The sequence below is a fragment of the Fundulus heteroclitus genome, unplaced genomic scaffold (genome assembly GCF_011125445.2).
Source record: "Fundulus heteroclitus isolate FHET01 unplaced genomic scaffold, MU-UCD_Fhet_4.1 scaffold_442, whole genome shotgun sequence".
In the NCBI taxonomy this organism is placed as follows: domain Eukaryota; kingdom Metazoa; phylum Chordata; class Actinopteri; order Cyprinodontiformes; family Fundulidae; genus Fundulus; species Fundulus heteroclitus.
The window spans coordinates 50,219-68,676 of NW_023396860.1; the positions used below are offsets into that span (position 1 = coordinate 50,219).

General features: G+C 40.4%; 1 protein-coding gene across 1 annotated transcript in view; it reads right to left on the reverse strand.

The window, feature by feature from the left end:
* LOC105931645 (oxysterol-binding protein-related protein 10) overlaps positions 1-18,458 on the reverse strand; it is a gene marked incomplete at its 5' end in the record, with an annotated part of 47,332 nt that overhangs the window by 1,150 nt on the left and 27,724 nt on the right. The window contains 5 exon segments of the mRNA XM_036131609.1: positions 2,080-2,233; positions 3,152-3,334; positions 5,302-5,488; positions 12,661-13,159; positions 13,236-13,385. Of these exon segments, the coding sequence (XP_035987502.1) occupies positions 2,080-2,233; positions 3,152-3,334; positions 5,302-5,488; positions 12,661-13,159; positions 13,236-13,385 (1,173 nt within the window).

The window sequence follows — 18,458 nt, forward strand, 5'->3', positions numbered from 1 at the left end:
AATGAAAACCAGATGTTTACTAGGGGTGTGCAAAATAATCGTCATGACGATGCATCGCAATTCTAATTTTCGCAATCTACTGCATCGATTCTTGACGCCAAGTATTCGATTATTAATTAAAAAAAATTAATAAATAAAATTGCATGAATGGTTGGTGAACATCAGCCAAAAGCAAGTGGAATACAACTTCATTGGTTAAAAGGACCACTGAGGCCATATAAACGGCACTGATTATCCTTATTTTGTTATTTTAAGTTTTATAAATCCTAAGCACTTTTTGTCAGTGTGTCCACTCCAGTAACAGTAATATTTGTTTTCATGGCAATATCTCCAAAAGTCGTTTCAATAAATACAGCTATGTATGAATTCAGTTGCTTTCAGTTATGTATCAATTGAAGCCACTGGTAATGGCTGTATTTTTTTTCTAACAGTGTTCAGTGAAAATATCGCGATGCATCGTGATAGAATCGCATCGTGGCATGTAAATCGTGACTTGAATCGAATCGTGACTTCTTTGGCAATACCCACCCCTAATGTTTACACACTATTAACAGACAAAGAACTCTCTTTTTTTTAAATTGATGTAACCTTACCTCTTAGAATTTTGGTAAATTCGGATCAAACGTTTAGCTTCTCACAATAGTTTGCGGTAATTTTGGCTCATTGCTCCTGACAGAACTGGGCCGGGTTTGTGGAGACTGAGGTCAGGGCTTTTGTGACGGCCGCTTAACAACCCGGACGTTGTTGTCCGTAAGTAATCTGGTGGCCCGCTGAGGGTCGTTGTCCATTTAAAAGACTCATTTGTGTCTGCGGGATGTTGCTTCCATATTTTCACATAAACCTTTTTTTCTCCCCATGCAAACAATTTTGTGAAGCTCACCAGTCTGTACTGCCACCACCATACTCTACGATAAAATTGTGTTCTTAGGCTTCAACCTTTATATTTTAATTTCATCAGACCACAAGGGACCTTTGCTTCCCCAAGGTCACTCAGGGACGAAGAAGCCATAATTGCAAATGGACTCAAAGACCTTAACTGTGAAGACGTGTCCTGTCCTGTCTGGTGAAATTCAATTGTTTGGCCAGAATGACCAATTTTTACATCTGGGTGAAGTTTTCTGACCTAAGAACACCATCACAGCCGTGAAATACGAGGGTTGGCATTAGTGTTGCACCGATACCGATACCAGTATCGGACGGGGCTCCGATCCAGCACTAAAATGGTGGTATCGGTATCGGCAAGTACCAACAAATAGGGCACCGATACTATTTTGTTTGTATGTCACCTTGAACGCAGCCTTCTCTCTCCTGACTAGTATTATACATGTTATATAAGTTCATGAAAGTTGCACTATTTCGGCATTTGAGAGCCAAAACTCAGGGTTTAAAAGAGATTATTCAATTATTAATGTAATTTTACTGTCTTACTGTTGCAGCTTATTATACATGTTATAATTTCACGAATGTTGCATTATTTTGGCCTTTGAGAGCCAAACGTTTATTCAATTATTGTCACCCATTCCAGGTAGGCAATAAAAAGTTGTACTAACCTAAGTAGTATGCAGTTCTTCATATATACACACACATTAATTTCAAACAGATGATATCGGTATCGCCCAATACTGCACAGCCAGGTATCGGGTATCGGAGCCAAAAAATGGCATCGGCGCAACACTAGTTGGCATCATGTTATATGTGTTTTCATCAGGAAAGGATCAGATTAGATTCAAGAGGACACAAAAGGCTAATTTCAGTGGGTGTGGCCCAGTTTCAGCACATTGCTAATGTGTGAGGAAGACATTTAAAAAGCATGACACTTCCCCATTAAAGGGAGTCATTTCTCTCCACCATTGCCACATGCTTGCTCATGAGCATAAGATCAATTTAATTAATTGGGTTCTACAGTATATAACTGGATCTTATTTTAATGTTTCATAAAGTGCTATGAACTGGGGTAATAAAACCAACCTGAATGGACCTATTAGCTGGATTAGTGGACTTCTCCAAACTGAAACTGTTCAGAACGCTTTAAATTTGCCGACCCTCAACAGTCTACGTGTCGTCCAGCTGTATCTGTACCTCTTTAGTAAAATATTTTGGTTTCCAGGGTTTGTTATCCGCTGCCCGCTTCCTCTCCTCCACCCTCTGGCTCTCCTCCAGCCTGTGTTTGTGCGCAGTGGCTTCGTCGATGTTCCCTTCCTTCAGAGACTTGGTGACATGCTGCCATAACCGCCTGAGAACCAACATGAAACGGAACAGCGTTATGGACTCTGACCCAACTGCAGCGAAACTTTCTGGCTCAGCAACAAACAGTTGAAGCTGAACTGCAGAGAACATGTACTTGTTAGATATCTGAAGGCCGCGTCTCGGGCTCCTCTCTGCATGACTCCGTTACACTTGTTAGCCATTCTGAGCCAGCCTGGTGAAATCTTACTGTAACTGTACAGAGGAGAAGTCCCTGTTCCCTTTTGGGCTCATTAAATGATTCACTCAGGTCGACTAATAACAGCTTTCCTCCTCTCCCTGCTCATCTCACGTCACACGTATCGACAAATGCCATCACATGTTCCCATATCCTGATTTTTAGCGGTATACAGATGATCAGAGATGCAACATTATCACTTTGTGTTTAAATATTTAGTTTCAGGGATTTGAATCCTCGTTGCGACCATGACCTCTATGGGTTACAGGGCCTTTATAAAGTATTAATACAGCTTGAAGTTTCGTCTTATGATCCTAAATTTCAATCTAGCAAAAGAATCCTAAAGAGCGTTTAGTTCCCTTTAAAGGGGAAGTCCGGTCAACAAGAAAAAATCAGTGGCTCATTAGCTATAACTACAACAAATATGTTTGTGGTTATTTAATAAATTTAGTGTTGTTAAGGAAATAAAGTTATAAAGTGTTGGCCCAGGGGGGCTGAAGACAAAACACCCGGCACACTTTTTGGGAAATATCTCGCAAACCACGCATCGCCCTGCCTCCACTTTTGGACTACTAAATTATTCTACCCCCCACCATCCCAATAACATCGATTCGAGGTCGTAGTTGTACCGTGACAGAAATGAGGAAAAAGTTTAAGTATGCAAAAAAAAAATCCGGCATTATTTCAACTATATAACTAATACGTTTCAGTGAGTGGTGTTGTTTTCACCTGGACTCCGTCCTGCCCTGCCTCTCCACGGGCCGCAGCTTCTTCCTGGTGACGGGAAGTTTGGACGTGTCGATCACTTTGGTTTCCCCGCTGCTGTAGGTGAACTCCAGCGTGCCGTTCCACTCGCCCTGCGCTTTGCACACGATGGTGCTGGTCGGGTTGTGTTTCACCTCCGCTGTCACCCTGTAGGTTAAAGAGGAAAAGAATTATTCTGAACCATTTTCATTTAATTTTCCGTTAGGTTTCAGAAAATGGGAAATTACCAGAAGCAATAATTTAGTTGGAGTTTGAAAGATTTTCTTCTTGTTTTGAGCTCAATTCTAATGTCAAAGCTGTCTTATGAATCGTTTAGGCATTAAAACCTTTTAAATTCAAATGGTGTTTCTGCTGAGACGATATTTCTGTCCACGTTTTTTTCCCTTACTGACATTAAATCAGTCTAAGCTTTTAGTATAGAACTGGTTTAGTTAACAAGGACTTAAATAGTATTGCAGCAAATGCCCCAGAGTAAGCCCAAAGGCTATTTTTTCCATCTGTAGTCCCTTAAAAGGTCAATTAGAAATACACTAAATGTTTTTGCCAACTGCCAGAATACCAGGCAACATACATTTTTAAAATGATGTTGTAGAAATTTAGAAGTTTACATAAATAATAAAGCAACTCAGGTATGCAGAGTACCTTTGCTTTCACTGTTTTTTCTTTTAATAGCTCTGCCTACAAATGTTCTGCAGGGCTGAGATCAGGGTCCAAAACGTTTATGCATTTGTATGAAAGCCGTTTTGACGACATGCTTTGGACCATTGTCCTTTTGAAAAGACTCCTCGTTGAAGCTCTAACTTCCCCGCTAAATATCTTGAGATGTGGCTTCAGTGTTTTCACATACCATTATTTTTTCATAATGGCATCCTTTTTGTGCAGAGCACCTGTCCATCCTGCAGAAAAACACCCCCACAACATGATGCTACCACCCCTGTACGTCCCAGGAGGAGTATTCTTAGGCTACAAACTTCCCCTCCTAATATTGCAATGCTCATTATAGCCAAACACCACAACTTTAGCTCCATCAGACTACGGGGCACGTCTCTATAAATTAAGGTATTTTGCTCCTGACAGCGTTCGCGATCTGTAATCTGGCTTTTTATGTCGCTTTAGGTGAAAAAAGCTCCTTCCTTACCCAGTGACCTTTCAGCCCGTGTTGGTACAGGACATGTTTCACTGCGGATAAAGACTCTTTCTAGCTTCAACCACAATCTTTTGACAAGGTCTTTTGCTTTTGTTGACACATTTCACAGTAAAACCCATTCCCCTCTGGGTCACAGAACCCGTCTCACTCTTTAACAATTTGGTGGTTGGACACTTTTCAAGCCGTCACACAAAATGAAACCAGACCTGTGAAAGTCTGCTAATCTCTTTCTAATATTTTGGAACATTTTCTATGATGTTACACAAACAAGCTCAATTAAACTCAAATGTTTAACCCATCAGAAGCTACAGCAGCCTTTATCTCCAGACTTTCCAAAATTGTTTATTAAAGGCGTCGCGATCTTGGTCCCTTATTGCTTTCACTGTCATATATTCTGGCAGCTAACAATTAGAAATGAATTCGGTAATCCTAATTGACCTAAAGCAGGATCCGTTAAGTTTGATTTCATATCAGAGGGATGCTTTCCAGTAAATACCTGGTTTCCCTTCTTGGTGTTTAATACTGTTATTTTCTTAGACTTGTAAACTTTCATTAACAAAATTGCATTAGAAAACTAGTATGTTAGATGTTTCTAATGAATTTTAATTCACTTGTGGGGCGGAAGAGAGAAACGCCTGCTCTGTAACCTCTTAAATGAAAGGAAAAAAAAAAACATTTCATTGTAGAAAATTAAAGTAAAACCTGAACAATGGAGAATCAGCAGAGAGAACTACGCTCTATTCATGCTGCTGCTGTCAGTCCACAACCTCTATTACAACAGAGGTTGATGGGCATAAATTAAAAAGTCAGGCAGCCTCACAAAGGAATAATCTTCCCCAGTGTGTGCAGCTTTTATGAATGTTTGTCAGAGATAAGACGCAGCAGGATGGAGTCCTTTCTCGCAGTGAGATGGACGTAAAAAAGCTGTCAGAGATGATTTCTTTTCCAACAACAAAAAAACGCTCACCTGTGCACCTTCCCTCCGTAGAAAGGCTTTGTGTGGAAGGTCACCGTGGCTGAGTAGCCGCTCTTGATGCAGTTGATGGAGACTTTGCCTCCGAGCTCCACCCAGGGGACGGTGAGGATGGAGCGGGCGTAGGCGCAGGGCAGAGTGAAGATGTACTCCTCGTCGTGCTCCAGGAGACACAGGACTCCTGGGAGGAAGAGGAGGAGGGCAGGATGTGAAATATGCATGTTAGCAATTAGACGCGGTAAGCGTCTCGTGAGAGGAGGCGGTTTGAGTGATAATAGCAGCTTCACTGTTATTGTTAGAAGGTCCAATCTGAAGAATAACTTTTTTTTTTTTTTTCAATCAATCATCGAGACAAATCTTTTAGTTATCTATATTACTAAATGCACAGAAAATAAAGAATGCTTCATGAACTTCACATTCTGTTTAGCATCATGGTGTGTCCTGCAAAATGTAATTCTTCTAAAACTTGTTCACATTTTGTCGCATCAAAAGAGACTTCAAGGAGCTCTGTAGAGATTTTATGTTGCACACAAAGAACTGAAAGAAAGATTATAACAAGGTTTTCAAAATTATGCAAATAAAGATCTGAAAAGTGTGGCACACATTTCTAATCTTCGCCCCAGGGGCCTGACACCCCAAAATAAAATCCAGTGCAACCCATTGCGATTGAAAAAGACCTGTTCACCATATATAGTCCATCCGTGTGTCATTTAATCCCAGTATAAATCCAGTTTGTCTGCGATGGCCTCAGAGGTTTGTTGGGAAACAAAAAATAGGGAACAAACAGCATCATGAGGCTTTGAATGGAAAGAAGAACCCCATAAGAAGTAAAATTTCTCATTCACCACAAGGAACCTAGATAAATGTTAAACAATATAAGATATAAAGCAAAGATGGTACAGAAAGTTTAGATCTGAACGAAACTGAACATTTTTGTTTATATGCTAAAGCTAACTCTAGGGGCAAACCAATGCTACACCAGCCCCCTGTCAAACATGGTGTGGGGAGCATTATTCCTGTCTTTTCTGGCTGGCTGGATCTAAAGAAAGGACAATCCTGGATGAAAGCCTCTTAAAGTCTGTAAAAGGCTTCAGATCCATGCTGGAGAATGACCCCGAACCCACAGCCAGAGCTACAATGGAATGACTTGAATCTGAGCATACAATGGCCTAGTCCAAGTCCAGACCTAAATGTAAGGGAGAATTTGCAGCAAGACTTGAAAATAGATGCTTAATGACCCTCTCCATCCAATCTGACTGAGATTGAGCTCAGACTTACTACTTCAGGAGGAGATTTAATCAGTTTAGTTCTGTATTAATCGCCTCACCCTGGCCGTCTTTGGGCTTTCCCATAGAAAAGGCTATGATCCATCCTCTCAACACATGTGACTTGGGCATCTTATTCTGCAATAAACAAGCTCTCTTTGCCTTATGAATAGTGTTCTGTTCTTGCATGCTTACAGGAGACCACTTGTGAGGCCGGATTTCGCTGCAGGAGGGAAAAATCTGCAATGTGGCGCCACTGTGAGCAGGAAACAACAGCGGGGATTTGTTAGAGATAAAACTGTTCAGTGTTAACAACAGCCTCAAGCTCTGGGATTAAAAATACATAAGAGGGGCGTCTGTAGACAAAATGTATCGGAAAAAAAATTCCAACCAGTGCACCTGGTAATTTTCGGAGGAATGTTTTGTTTAAGCCACTTAAATCTGAATTATGAGGTAAAAAAACAATCAGGCCCTTAGATGAGCTGCTTTTCCTGTTTATTCTAAAGACTGCTCATCTGCTAAGGGTGGATTTTTTCCCCATCTTTTTTTTCTTCCGTCCTCCACTTATCCCTTTAATCTTATAAGTACAAGCCGTGGTCAGGTACAAGGACTGGCTAAAAAAGGAGAAAGCAGCAGAGTTTAAGGGGCCCTTCTTGTTTCACAGCTCTGCTTCTGAATTTAACTGGATCTGAACTCAAAGTCTTGTTCCACTCTTAATGTTTCCCAATTTTGGTTTTGATCTTGCAAATCTAACGTTCTCAAAGATTCAGTGATGCTGTCTCTCACATTTCTTGTTTCTTTTTTAAATCTAATAACATATTTGATACAAAGTATTAAATTATTAAATTGATTTAGAAAACTCTCACTTTCGGTCCAGTTTGTTAAACGACGTTCTGCTGATCTTTTAGGCTTGAAAATGCTTCTACACAAACCAAATTTGGATCTTCTAGCAGCCTCTCGCAAAGACAATGTTCTCTTATTATTCATTTCTTTTCCCACCTTTACATACTTACATATTAATTGGTGTAGACAGATCATTTTTGGACAGACGGGCAAAAGGACGAGATTGAAATGAGTGGGATGGCTGCATGATTTCAGTAAAACATGAAAGAGTTGATTTTACTGAATATGCTGATAATACTGATTATGAAAAATCCATCGTCTCCAAGTCTTTTCTTACTTTTTCTTTACAAAGTCTCCACTGCTCTCTGTGAGCTTTAATATCACTGTCACAAAAAATATTCCCAAGTTAAAGCACCAAGGGCAGTGAAAGCCCATCCAAGAAGCCAAATATATAATTTAAATGCAGAATTTGCATAAATCGTACTTGAACTGTAACATGCTAGCAAATATTACATCAACTGCCAATGCGAATATTCAAACACAATCCGACATATTGTGTGCATCTCTAAAACATACAATGGTGGTTCTAACTGTGAAGAAATTAGATGTATTTTGTGAAACATGAAATCCTTCAAATTTAGGAAGTATGTGTGCCATTTATGATCCATCTGTATAATCTGATTGAATTTGACTCTGGAAAGGGCCTTGAGATGACATGTTTTATGAATTGGCGCTATATAAATAAAACTGAATCGAATTTATGATCCACCTCTGGTGTTTTGCTTAAAACCTCTCGACAACTTGTCGAGAGGTTCTGCAATTGGTTTTACATAGTGTGATCAGAATTAATGTTACCTAAATACTAATTTATGCCACACTATTCAGATTTTTATTTGTTAAAAAAAACTAGGGGGGAAAAATATATAGTTTTCCTTCCACTTGCTAATCATGTGGTACTTTCTATGGGTTCATCACTTAAAATCCCAATGAAATATATTAAAGGAGCTATAAGTAAAAACACCTAGAGTTGCAAATCAGAACAACACATACACAACGTCTACCACAGACTGACATTTCATCAACGGTCCTGCTGCTGTGAAGCCTCACTGAATTTTTACTTCCACAGGACAGGTATTCTGTTTCATTTCTGGTCCGCTTCTCTTACTGCCAAAATAAAATACCAAATGCTGTGCTCTGTTTTGTGAACGCTGGGAACTCTCATATGATTGGCTCAGGAACCAGGAAATAAACATGGGCTGCACTCTGAACTGAAGTAGTTCCAGGACGTACCTCTTAGTTTGAAAGAAGGAAAATGTGACTGGGGCTCCATCCGAATACCCCTAATAATGCCTCCTTGCTCCTGTTCTTTAACCTTTCACGGGGTCAACAGTAAGAACTCGATCATGGGGAAGAAAGGAGCCTCAGTCTGCTGTGCCGGATTCGGACAGCCTTTAACTTCGACGTCATTACATGACAGAAACACACATGGACGATGCGAGTCAAATTCAGGCCTAAAGCCTTCCGAAAATGAACTCCAAAGTGCGCGCTCTCTTGTCTCCGGACATTTTCGTTGATTCACGTGAGGGGGCTGTGCTTATACGTCACGTCACGCAAAGGACTGTGGGATACCTCAAGGGTTCTTAACGCCGGTAAGAGACGTTGCGGTGTTCCTAGACAAAACTAGCTGCCAGAGGGAATATACAGGCTACTAAAAAAAAACCTTTAAACACCAAGTCTGTTGTCTATGTGTCATGTGATTTGTGTACATCCTAAGCCGGTGTCTGCCTCAAAGCTAAAATCATGGTGACAATAAAAGATTCTTAATTCCTTTCCTACCTCCTTCCTTACTGACGCACGTTCGCGTTGGCTAAAGAGTCCTTTAGGATTGAGACTAAGACATTGTTGATGGAGAGAGCCGATTGTTTATAGGGAATGTTACTTGCCTATATCAGGTGACGAGTATGAATGATTTTGGTTCATTGTACAGTAAATTTCTTTCTTTTAAGGTTTGTGTTTGTAAATTGACAGAACAGAAAAAGTTAAACTGTATCAACACTTTTGCAAGACATTGCTGCTTCAAATCCATATAAATATTTCCCTTTCATATTGATCTTTTTGATACCCGAGGTTCAGTATTATCCACATCAGATTAAACCAGCTGCTGTAAAACCCCCTGCTTTACTCCTACTGACTCACTGCCCATCAGTGACACCAAAAAGAAAAAAAAAATAGTATCAGAAGCTGCTGCAAAACAAACAGCGGTCAATATGAGGTGAATGTCACCATGTTCTGAAACTGCAACAGCGATGATTCACCGGCTGCCAACAGATCTCCTCAGGTCTGACTGGATCTGTCCAGGTGCTGCACTTCAACTCAAGGACTTGCTGTACTTCAGCTGCTGGTGATGAATCACCGGTGGCTGACTGTACGAGGCGTTCAGGTGCTGACTGAGAGGTCAGGATTGCTGTTTAATGTGGCGTCATCTGGTTTAAAACTGAAAGGTTTGCTATAAGAGCAAAGCACTGATTTTAAAGCTTCTGTTCCAGACAGAAAGCTTAATGTTAGCAGAGTTTGCTCAGACTTATGAGCTCATTTTATTATTATTAACTACATTTATTGATCGTCTTTCAATTTACCCCTGGATGTAATGGTTCGGGGGTGTTTTCTAATAAGGGTACAGGACTTCACTGCCTTGTATCAGCCAGTGTACCATTCCTCTTGGGTGGCAACCTTCTTCCTTCAGTTAGGACGCTGAAGTTGGGTCACGAATGGCTCTTCCAGCATTACAATAGTCAACAATCACTATAAAGGCAGCAGAAAAAGCTAAAGAGGAATCACATGAGGGGCATGAGGTGGTCTAGCCAGTCTCCAAACCAGAGTCCTTCACTTGTCCGTGGAAGCATCTGGCACTTGTTAACCTGAAACACCCGTAGGATTTCAGTTTCTGTAAAAATGACTGACATCCAACCTGAGATATTTGCAAATGTGGTGTTCACCTACAGAAGGCATCTACCTGCTGTGACAGAGACGGTTTTACACCAAGCCGTAAATCCTTTAATGCTGAGAAATCAAATGTCCATTTCACTCAGTAACATGGAGATCAATTTTAGACATCTGGATCTCTACTCAATATTCTGTCTTTCCACATTAAAATAAAAACGATTTTGATAATTATCGTAGGAAAAGGTATTGGGTCTTCTTAGTGAGCAGACCTGAACTCGCTGATCACAGAACATGAGGTCCACCCTTTTATTTAAAAAAATAAACATGCATAACAGTCAATATTTTTAAAATACTTGACGCGTCAATTTAAATTGAAATAATGAGCTTTTAAGTCATCTTCATATCGACAATTGCCTCATTGTGCCTCAAAGCCAACTGGTAGTCAAATTTGAACCATAATAAAGTGACTTTATGCAACATTTGTCTTCTCTTATTCCAAGCCAAACTTCCATCATTGTGATTAATGAATAAACGACCGCTCCGTTCAGCTGGATGCCATCCTCTCAGCTTTGTTCAGGTGCTTTTTCTTTTGTTTTTGTCCAGAAGCAGCTGAAATCAGGAGAGTCAGCTCGGTGGCGTTTTTGTGCTGCGGTTTTATTATGTAAGGAAGCTCGTGCTTTGGATTCTGACAGGTTGCTGAGTCCTCTCTTAAACAGCTGCCAACTTTTATTTTTCAAACAAAACATTTGCTGGAATGACAAATCTTCACAGACATCAGGAAAAGTTCACCATAATGGAAAAAAGAGAGAGAGATTGTTTCTTCAAACAGCTTTCTCAATAATTATGTTGCCTTAACAGGTATGCTAATATCTGTTGTCTTTGCAGTCTTTTGATTCAAACGTTTGGGAATAATAGATATTTTTGTAGTTTTACAAACTATCAGTTTTCTTTCTGAATATACAGAATCAAAAACATCTGTGTTAAAATCCTAGTTGGTTGGGAAGGAAAGAACATACCTCATTTATGTAGTTTAGCCTAATTATTAAACTTATTAATGAAGCTAAATGTTTTTTATCTAACAATATGCAATCTGGCGCATGCAATGGAAGAAATTATGATTCTGAGTAAAAAGCCAGCAGCACTCCACATCAACGCAATTCAAAAATGGCTAGTAATAACAAGTATGAGCTATAGACCCACATGTAAGTTTAATTGGCCAGAAAAAAGTTTCCTGTTATCTGAAGCATCAGGAGACAGCAAATAAAGGAGCTACGGTAAGCCAAAAGGGCCATAAATCCAGTCCATCTGATTTATCATGGCATTGAAAACACAAAAAAAACATAGTTATATATGCCACCAGGCAGTTATTAGACACCACCTCTTGTTGATTGTCATGCCATTTGAGTTATCAACATCTTATATTTTATATAGTTTGGGTGTTTTTTTTTTGTTTTTGTTTTGTTTTTTTACAATGGGGGGATAAATAGTTCTTCAGTGTTTTACTTAAAATCATCTGACCCGAGAATGAGCCAAGGCCAAGACTTTCAGGGAGACAAAACTAAGTTCAAAACAACACTAATGTGAAGTGATTTTTTATATTATTGCTGTAATTAAAGGGATATAATTTTACTGCAAAAATTTAAGCAAAATCTAAGACTCCTACAGAGTATTACAACACTACGGCTCTCTGCTGCCTTTTATTTTGCATTGCCTTAGGAAAGGATTAACTCAAACAAATAGTATTTCCTTTACTATTTTTAGAAAAAGTTGCATCTTTTAGAGATTTTCTCTTTGGACAGCAATTCCTTCAAGATGGACAAAAAACATTAAACCATGTTTATTATAAAGGGCACTGCAAAAAGGGATCTAAAAATAAGTAAAATGTTCTTAAAGTTAGTGTATTTGTCCTTGATTTGAGCAGGTAAATAAGAATGTCTGCCAATGGAATGAGTGTTTTGACCCCTAAAATAAGATAATTAGACATCCTGAACTTGAAATTAGATGATGGAGATGAATTGTTCCTATTTTAAGTGCAAAAATCTTATTCCATTGGCAAATCATTTTATTTACCTGCTCAAATCAAGGACAAATATGCTAACTTTAAGAACATTTTACTTATTTTTAGTTCTGTTAACCGTAGAAAGTCTTGTTTTTTTCATTAGCCTTCAACATTAGAGCCCCTTTGATGGCCATGTTGGTTTGCTTTTCTTTTTTTTTTATACTAAATGTAGAACAGAGCAATTTCTGTAACGCATTACACCCCCAAATACTGGATTATATTTGTAATGGTGGTCTGATTTACCTTCTCCAACCATTGACACGCCAACAGACATGCCCATGAACTTGCTCTTGGTCCACACGTGAGCGTTGACGCACATCTGGCGCTCCCGGCACTCACAGTAAAACCCGGACACAGGTGGATGATGGGACACCTGCTCTGCGACAAACCGCACTCTGTAGGAGCCTTCGGGTGAGTCTTCCCCTAGCTGCGAGTTGTTGGATCCTCTGCCCGGTTCTCGAGTCGGCCCCAGGTTTGATCTGACCAAAGGTTTGACTTTATCCCGAGGTACTTCCCAGGAACAGTGGAAGGTCTCCCCCAGGACCGGGTTGTAGGGCTTCTTGGCCACGGCGCCTTTGCGTCCCTCGTGAAAAGCAGTCAGGTAGTACTCCACAAAGCGCACGATGCGGTCCTCGGCCGTGGCCCCGGCTGTGATCGACAGGAACATATCAGGGTGTGCCATGAAGTTGGCGTACATCTCCAGCAGGGATCGCTTTTCCAAAATGAACGTAGGCAGCACCACCTATGGAGGAGAAGCAGGTTTACAAACTCTGTAGCGTCTCAGCTGTATAAACGTGAAGAGGTGGGCGGCGGCTCACCCGCGTGAGGTCCATCCCCAGTTTGAGCTGGGAGAGCAGGTGGAGAATGACGCTCCGCTGGTCGTCCAGAACTCCCAGATCCTCCTCCTCATTGTCCTCCGTATCGGTCACCTCCTCACTGGGACTGATGTCCTCCAGCCCTGGGTGGTTCTGCCAAGACAAAACGAAAATGCCAACGGTTACCCTTTTAGATCTAAACTGACCACTAAGATGTTTGAAACCTAACTCAACTTCATTGTATTTTGTTTCTATGAGACGCCAAACGTTCCTGAAATCTGGAGGTCTTGATCAATTGCTTTTTGAAAGTCATTTAAAGTTTTCCTGAGGACTTGCACGCGTAGGTCCTGGACGTTATACATCTGTTGTCAATTCAATGATTTGGATTGGTGACCAAAGACCTTTAGCAATGTAGCGTAAAAAAGGGTTTAGCTTTTTTAAGTGACTCTGAAGGTTAAAAAAAAACTTCCACCAAGCTGGGGAGGATGTTACGGTGATTTCTAGAAGCCCAGTAGAGTTTGAAAGTTCACCATTATTATTAAAAGAAATACAAAAAAGAAAGTTTAGTAATTGTTGGGTCATTCTACCGTTGTTTAGCTGACATAATGATATTTCGCCTTCTGGGTTAGAAGCTGGACCTTTTTATATCACATACCTTAAAAGCCTTCTTGTTGGTATCAATGAAAAAAATAGGGATAATTTAGACAAAGAAAACAAACATAAAAAACATGTTTTAGCAACCAGACAAAATGTCTTTGTTTCTCATCTCAGATGTTCTCCACAGCACTTTGAACCGTATTAGTACTGTAAATTTGCTTCATAAATAAACTCGCCTTGCCTTATAATAGTGAGCCACACGGCTTTAGTTTTTGGTGTTTAAACACACGCATCACTTTAAATACCGTTTTAAATAGCTGCGCTCGATGAAACTGCAACATCTCAGACGTAATCACAAATGAATTAGCCTTTTATTCGGGTATTTTAAAAGGTACTTAGGAATAACGACTTGTTAGAATGACTTGTCATAAAATATATATATATAAAAATCAGCCATAATATCCAGCCATCCATCATCTACATCCAGCGGTCATTGGGCAAGAGGAGGACTAACCCCGGGCCGGGATAGGACAACACAGAGACACACAGAATAAACTACCCACACACCCACACCTGAAGACATTTAGAGACCAGTAAACATAAAAGTCATGTTTCTGGGCCGTGGGAGGAAGTCGGAGCACCCGCAGAGAGTCCACGCAGGCACAGGGAGAACATGCGAGCTCCACACAGAGAGAACCCGGGACCTTCTTGCTGCCAACCGTGCCGCCGCACCGCGCCGCATTAATAATTCTGTTTAATTCTTCCACATCTGTGACAGCTGCAGCCCGAGGCGTAACATTCACGAAAAGCCTTGTGGGAATTTCATTACATCTGCCACAAAATGTTCTTCGTGACATCCTAAAAGATGTTATTGGCAACTCAAAAATGTGTATGCCGTTAATGGCATAAGTGTGCCGAAACGTCCCCATGTCATACAGCTCTATTTTATTAAAACAAATTTACACAAATTATAAGAATCAAGCTTGAATGGGTGGAAGGGAACTGCCATTTCAATTAATAATATGCTAGATAAATTTCAGATTCAAATTCACTAAATAGAATTATGCTAAGAAATGGGTTATTTCGTTTTAAAAAGATCTTGAAAGTGCAGCTTTTGCTATTATAAAGACGTAAAGCTTATTCAGAAATCATGAACTACTAAAACGTTTCACAAATTAGTCTGTAGCAGCCAAATTAGGTATTTCCTGCCTCTTATCTGCAGTCCTGCTGCATCCCCTCCGCCACGTCACCCTCTATTTGCGGTGCTGACAGTATTTTACTAACAAGAGTCTGATGCCTCTGTCGGTCTCCCAGGTGAGACATTCTCTCCTACGAGCAACAAGCATTAACCATCACAATTTATGAATTAGTCAAAGCAGACACGAGCCGCGTCCTTGGATTTTGTTCTGTGATTCGACTGAAATGGGCTCCGGTCGGGGTCAAAGAAAAGTTGGTGCCTTTGATTTCAGCTGATGCAACCTGAGGCAGGAAGGTGGGAGGAAGGTATGAAAGAAAAACAACAAGAAAGAGGTTGATGCATAATGCACAAAGTGCTCCCAAGCCCATGGGCAACAACTCCCTGCTCCTCATTCTCTGCTTCTATCTGTGCTTTTCATGCACTCACCGTTGCAGATAGAGCGTGCAAAAGTCTGGAATCATTGCCCTGTTTCCGTATACAAAAGCATTGATTCCCATCTAACCTTTTCACGTTCGATTTAAAGCGACACGGTTCAGTGTTTTTAGTGAGATTTTATGTTCTGAACCAACACAACGTGTATAAGTGTGAAGTAAATGGAAGCAATTATGGTTTTCAACACTTATTTTACAAGTAACAGCGGCGTACATTTCTTTTCCGCCACTCTACTTTGAAACCACAAAATAAAATCAGCTGAAGCCAGCTCATTATTAAATCAAGCATATCTGTGTGTAATTTCATCTCGGTATAAAGGACGCTCTTCTGTTTCTGACCTCTGAGGTTTGCTCGAGAACATTAGTGAACAAAACGTAGAAATGTTCAAAGTAGAGTTAGGTAATAAAACAAGGTTTGAACATCTCACAGAGCTCGATCAATCCTCAACTGAAAAATACTAAAAGGCAGAAATTCAAAGCTACCGAGATGTGGCCGTTTAAGAAAACTGAGAGGCCCCCTGCAAGGACAGCGTTAGTCAGAGAAGCAGTCAAGGAGCTTCTCTGGAAGAGCTGCAGAGATTCAAAAGCTCAGGTGGGGACCGTAAGTCGTGCAATCCGTAAACCTGGCTTTTTATGGAGCATCAAAAAGAAGAAAGTCAATGTTGAAGAGCAGTTTGCAACAAGCGACGCAGGGATACATATAAATGGTAGTAGAGGAAATTCTAATCTCAGGCCTACATGCAAAACACAAAGTGTGGAGAGAAACTAAAACGGATCCCAACCACTCCTGGCGGTGGCCACGTTCTGCTGTAAGTGCGCTTTTAATCAGCGGGGACAGGGATACTGATGGGAGAGAAAGAGGAGATCAACAGCGCTAAACACAAGGGAATACAGGAATAAAACCGGTTAAGACGCCGCAAGACTTGAGACAGGACTGGAAGTTCACCTTCCAGCAAAAGAGCAACCCTAAACCCTACAACAAGAGCTATAATGGTTTAAATCAAAGCGTTAGAGAGTGTTAGAAAGGCCCAACGTGAGTGCAAGTCTAACTTACACTCACACACTTCATCCCATCTAAGCTTGAGCTACTTGCATCTGTAAAAAGCTTTAAAATGCATATCTTTTTACACTGCAAAAACGGATCTAAAAATAAGCAAAATGTTCTTAAACATAATGTATTTGTCCTTGATTTGAGCAGGTAAATAAGATCATCTGCCAATGGGATGAGTATTTTGACCCCTAAATTAAGATAATTAGACATCCTGCACTTGAAATAAGATGATGGAGATGAATTGTTTCTATTTTAAGTGCAAAAGTCTTATTCTATTGGCAGATCATCTTATTTACCTGCTCAAATCAAGGCCAGATACACCAATTTTAAGAAAATGTTACTTATTTTTAGTTCTGTGTTTGCAGTGTAATTCTGTTTCTCAACTAGGCATTACCTATTGTAGGTCTGTCACATTAAATCCCAATAAAGCATTAAAAGCTGTGGTTATGACAAGTAAATGACCAAAAGGCATGAATAATTTTGCAAATAAAGTCTTTAAGTTTTTATAACCCAAGCTTTAACCAATAGTTCTCTAGGCTTTCTGAAGATATTTGGAACATTTTCTTCCACCTTTTTAATCATTTTAGAAAATCTGCTGCAAGGATGTAGAGGAAACTTTGACTAAAACTCCCTGCAACGTGACAGCATGTAGGAGCAGAAACAGAAGGAGAGCGAGAGAGATTTCCGGGAGCCGAGTATCAGCCTGTCACCTGAATATTTCATTCAGCGCAGGCATCTGTGCGGCTCCACATAACCACTCACTGATGCACACACCGGGAACACTCTGCACCAAAAACATTATGTGCAAAGCACAAATGCACGCCCCGGACGGGACGGAGCCCGCTCCAAACACACACACCTACATGAATCCCCGGAGCTGAGGCGGAGTGATATATATAGAAGTGAAACGGAGTGGGAAGACAGTGGTGTGGGGGAGGCATGTTCTGACTTCACTGGTTTTAACTAATTAAAGAGGCTCCTGACAGCAAGAGGAAATTACAGCTGAAGCGGTGCGAGCATCTCCGCATGCTGAACACATTGGTGACAGGAATGGGATTTTTTTTTAGGACTGTTTGGATCTAGGACGACCGTTTAAAGGGTCAGCTCAAATCATCTCAAACTGGTTTCTTGAACATGACAATGGGTTCTCTGTGCTCCAAATTCCTTCACAATCACCAGATCCAATCCACCAGGGCACTTTTGGCATTGTAGATGTGAAGCCACTAAATCTGCAGCAACTGTGCGATGAGACTACATAAATATGGACCAAAATATCTGAGCCAAGATCCAGAACACTTCGCTGAATGAAGACTTACGCAGTTGTGGAATCAAAAGGCGGTTAACCTGGTAGCTGCAGGGTGCGGCTAATAAATTGGCTGTGTTTACATGCACAGAATTTCACAATCGGATTAAAATGTATTCGGATAAAATAATCGGATTGCACTGTTTATATTGGCACACAATCAATTAATCCGATTATAATGTGCGTGTATAGAATATAAACACTAACGTGCAGTTATCAAATTCCCCTAAAAAAACCCAGAAATAGTACGTCCATCTTTGTTAAACAACAAAAATAATAAACAAAGCAGCATTATACGAGTTTGTTTGTCTTCCGAGCGCCCAGGCTGGACTTGTACAATATTCTAATTATGGTTTAAACGTTACTGAGTAAGCAACAATTTTGAGCTCTTTTCTTTTTTCGAACAGAAAGATTGTATCAGGAGTCCTGACTGTTTTGGTCCCAACGTATTTCCGCCACTCACCAACGCGAAAATACGTCATGTTTACGTCAGGCGCACTAGGGTTAGTTTGCCACACTCGATTTAATTTGAGCCTGACAAGCATTTATACGCACGTTGATCGGATTATCAATCAGCATAAACCACCTCTCTCATTTGGAATACAATTTTATTACGATCATAATATTCCGATTGGCTTGTTTACAT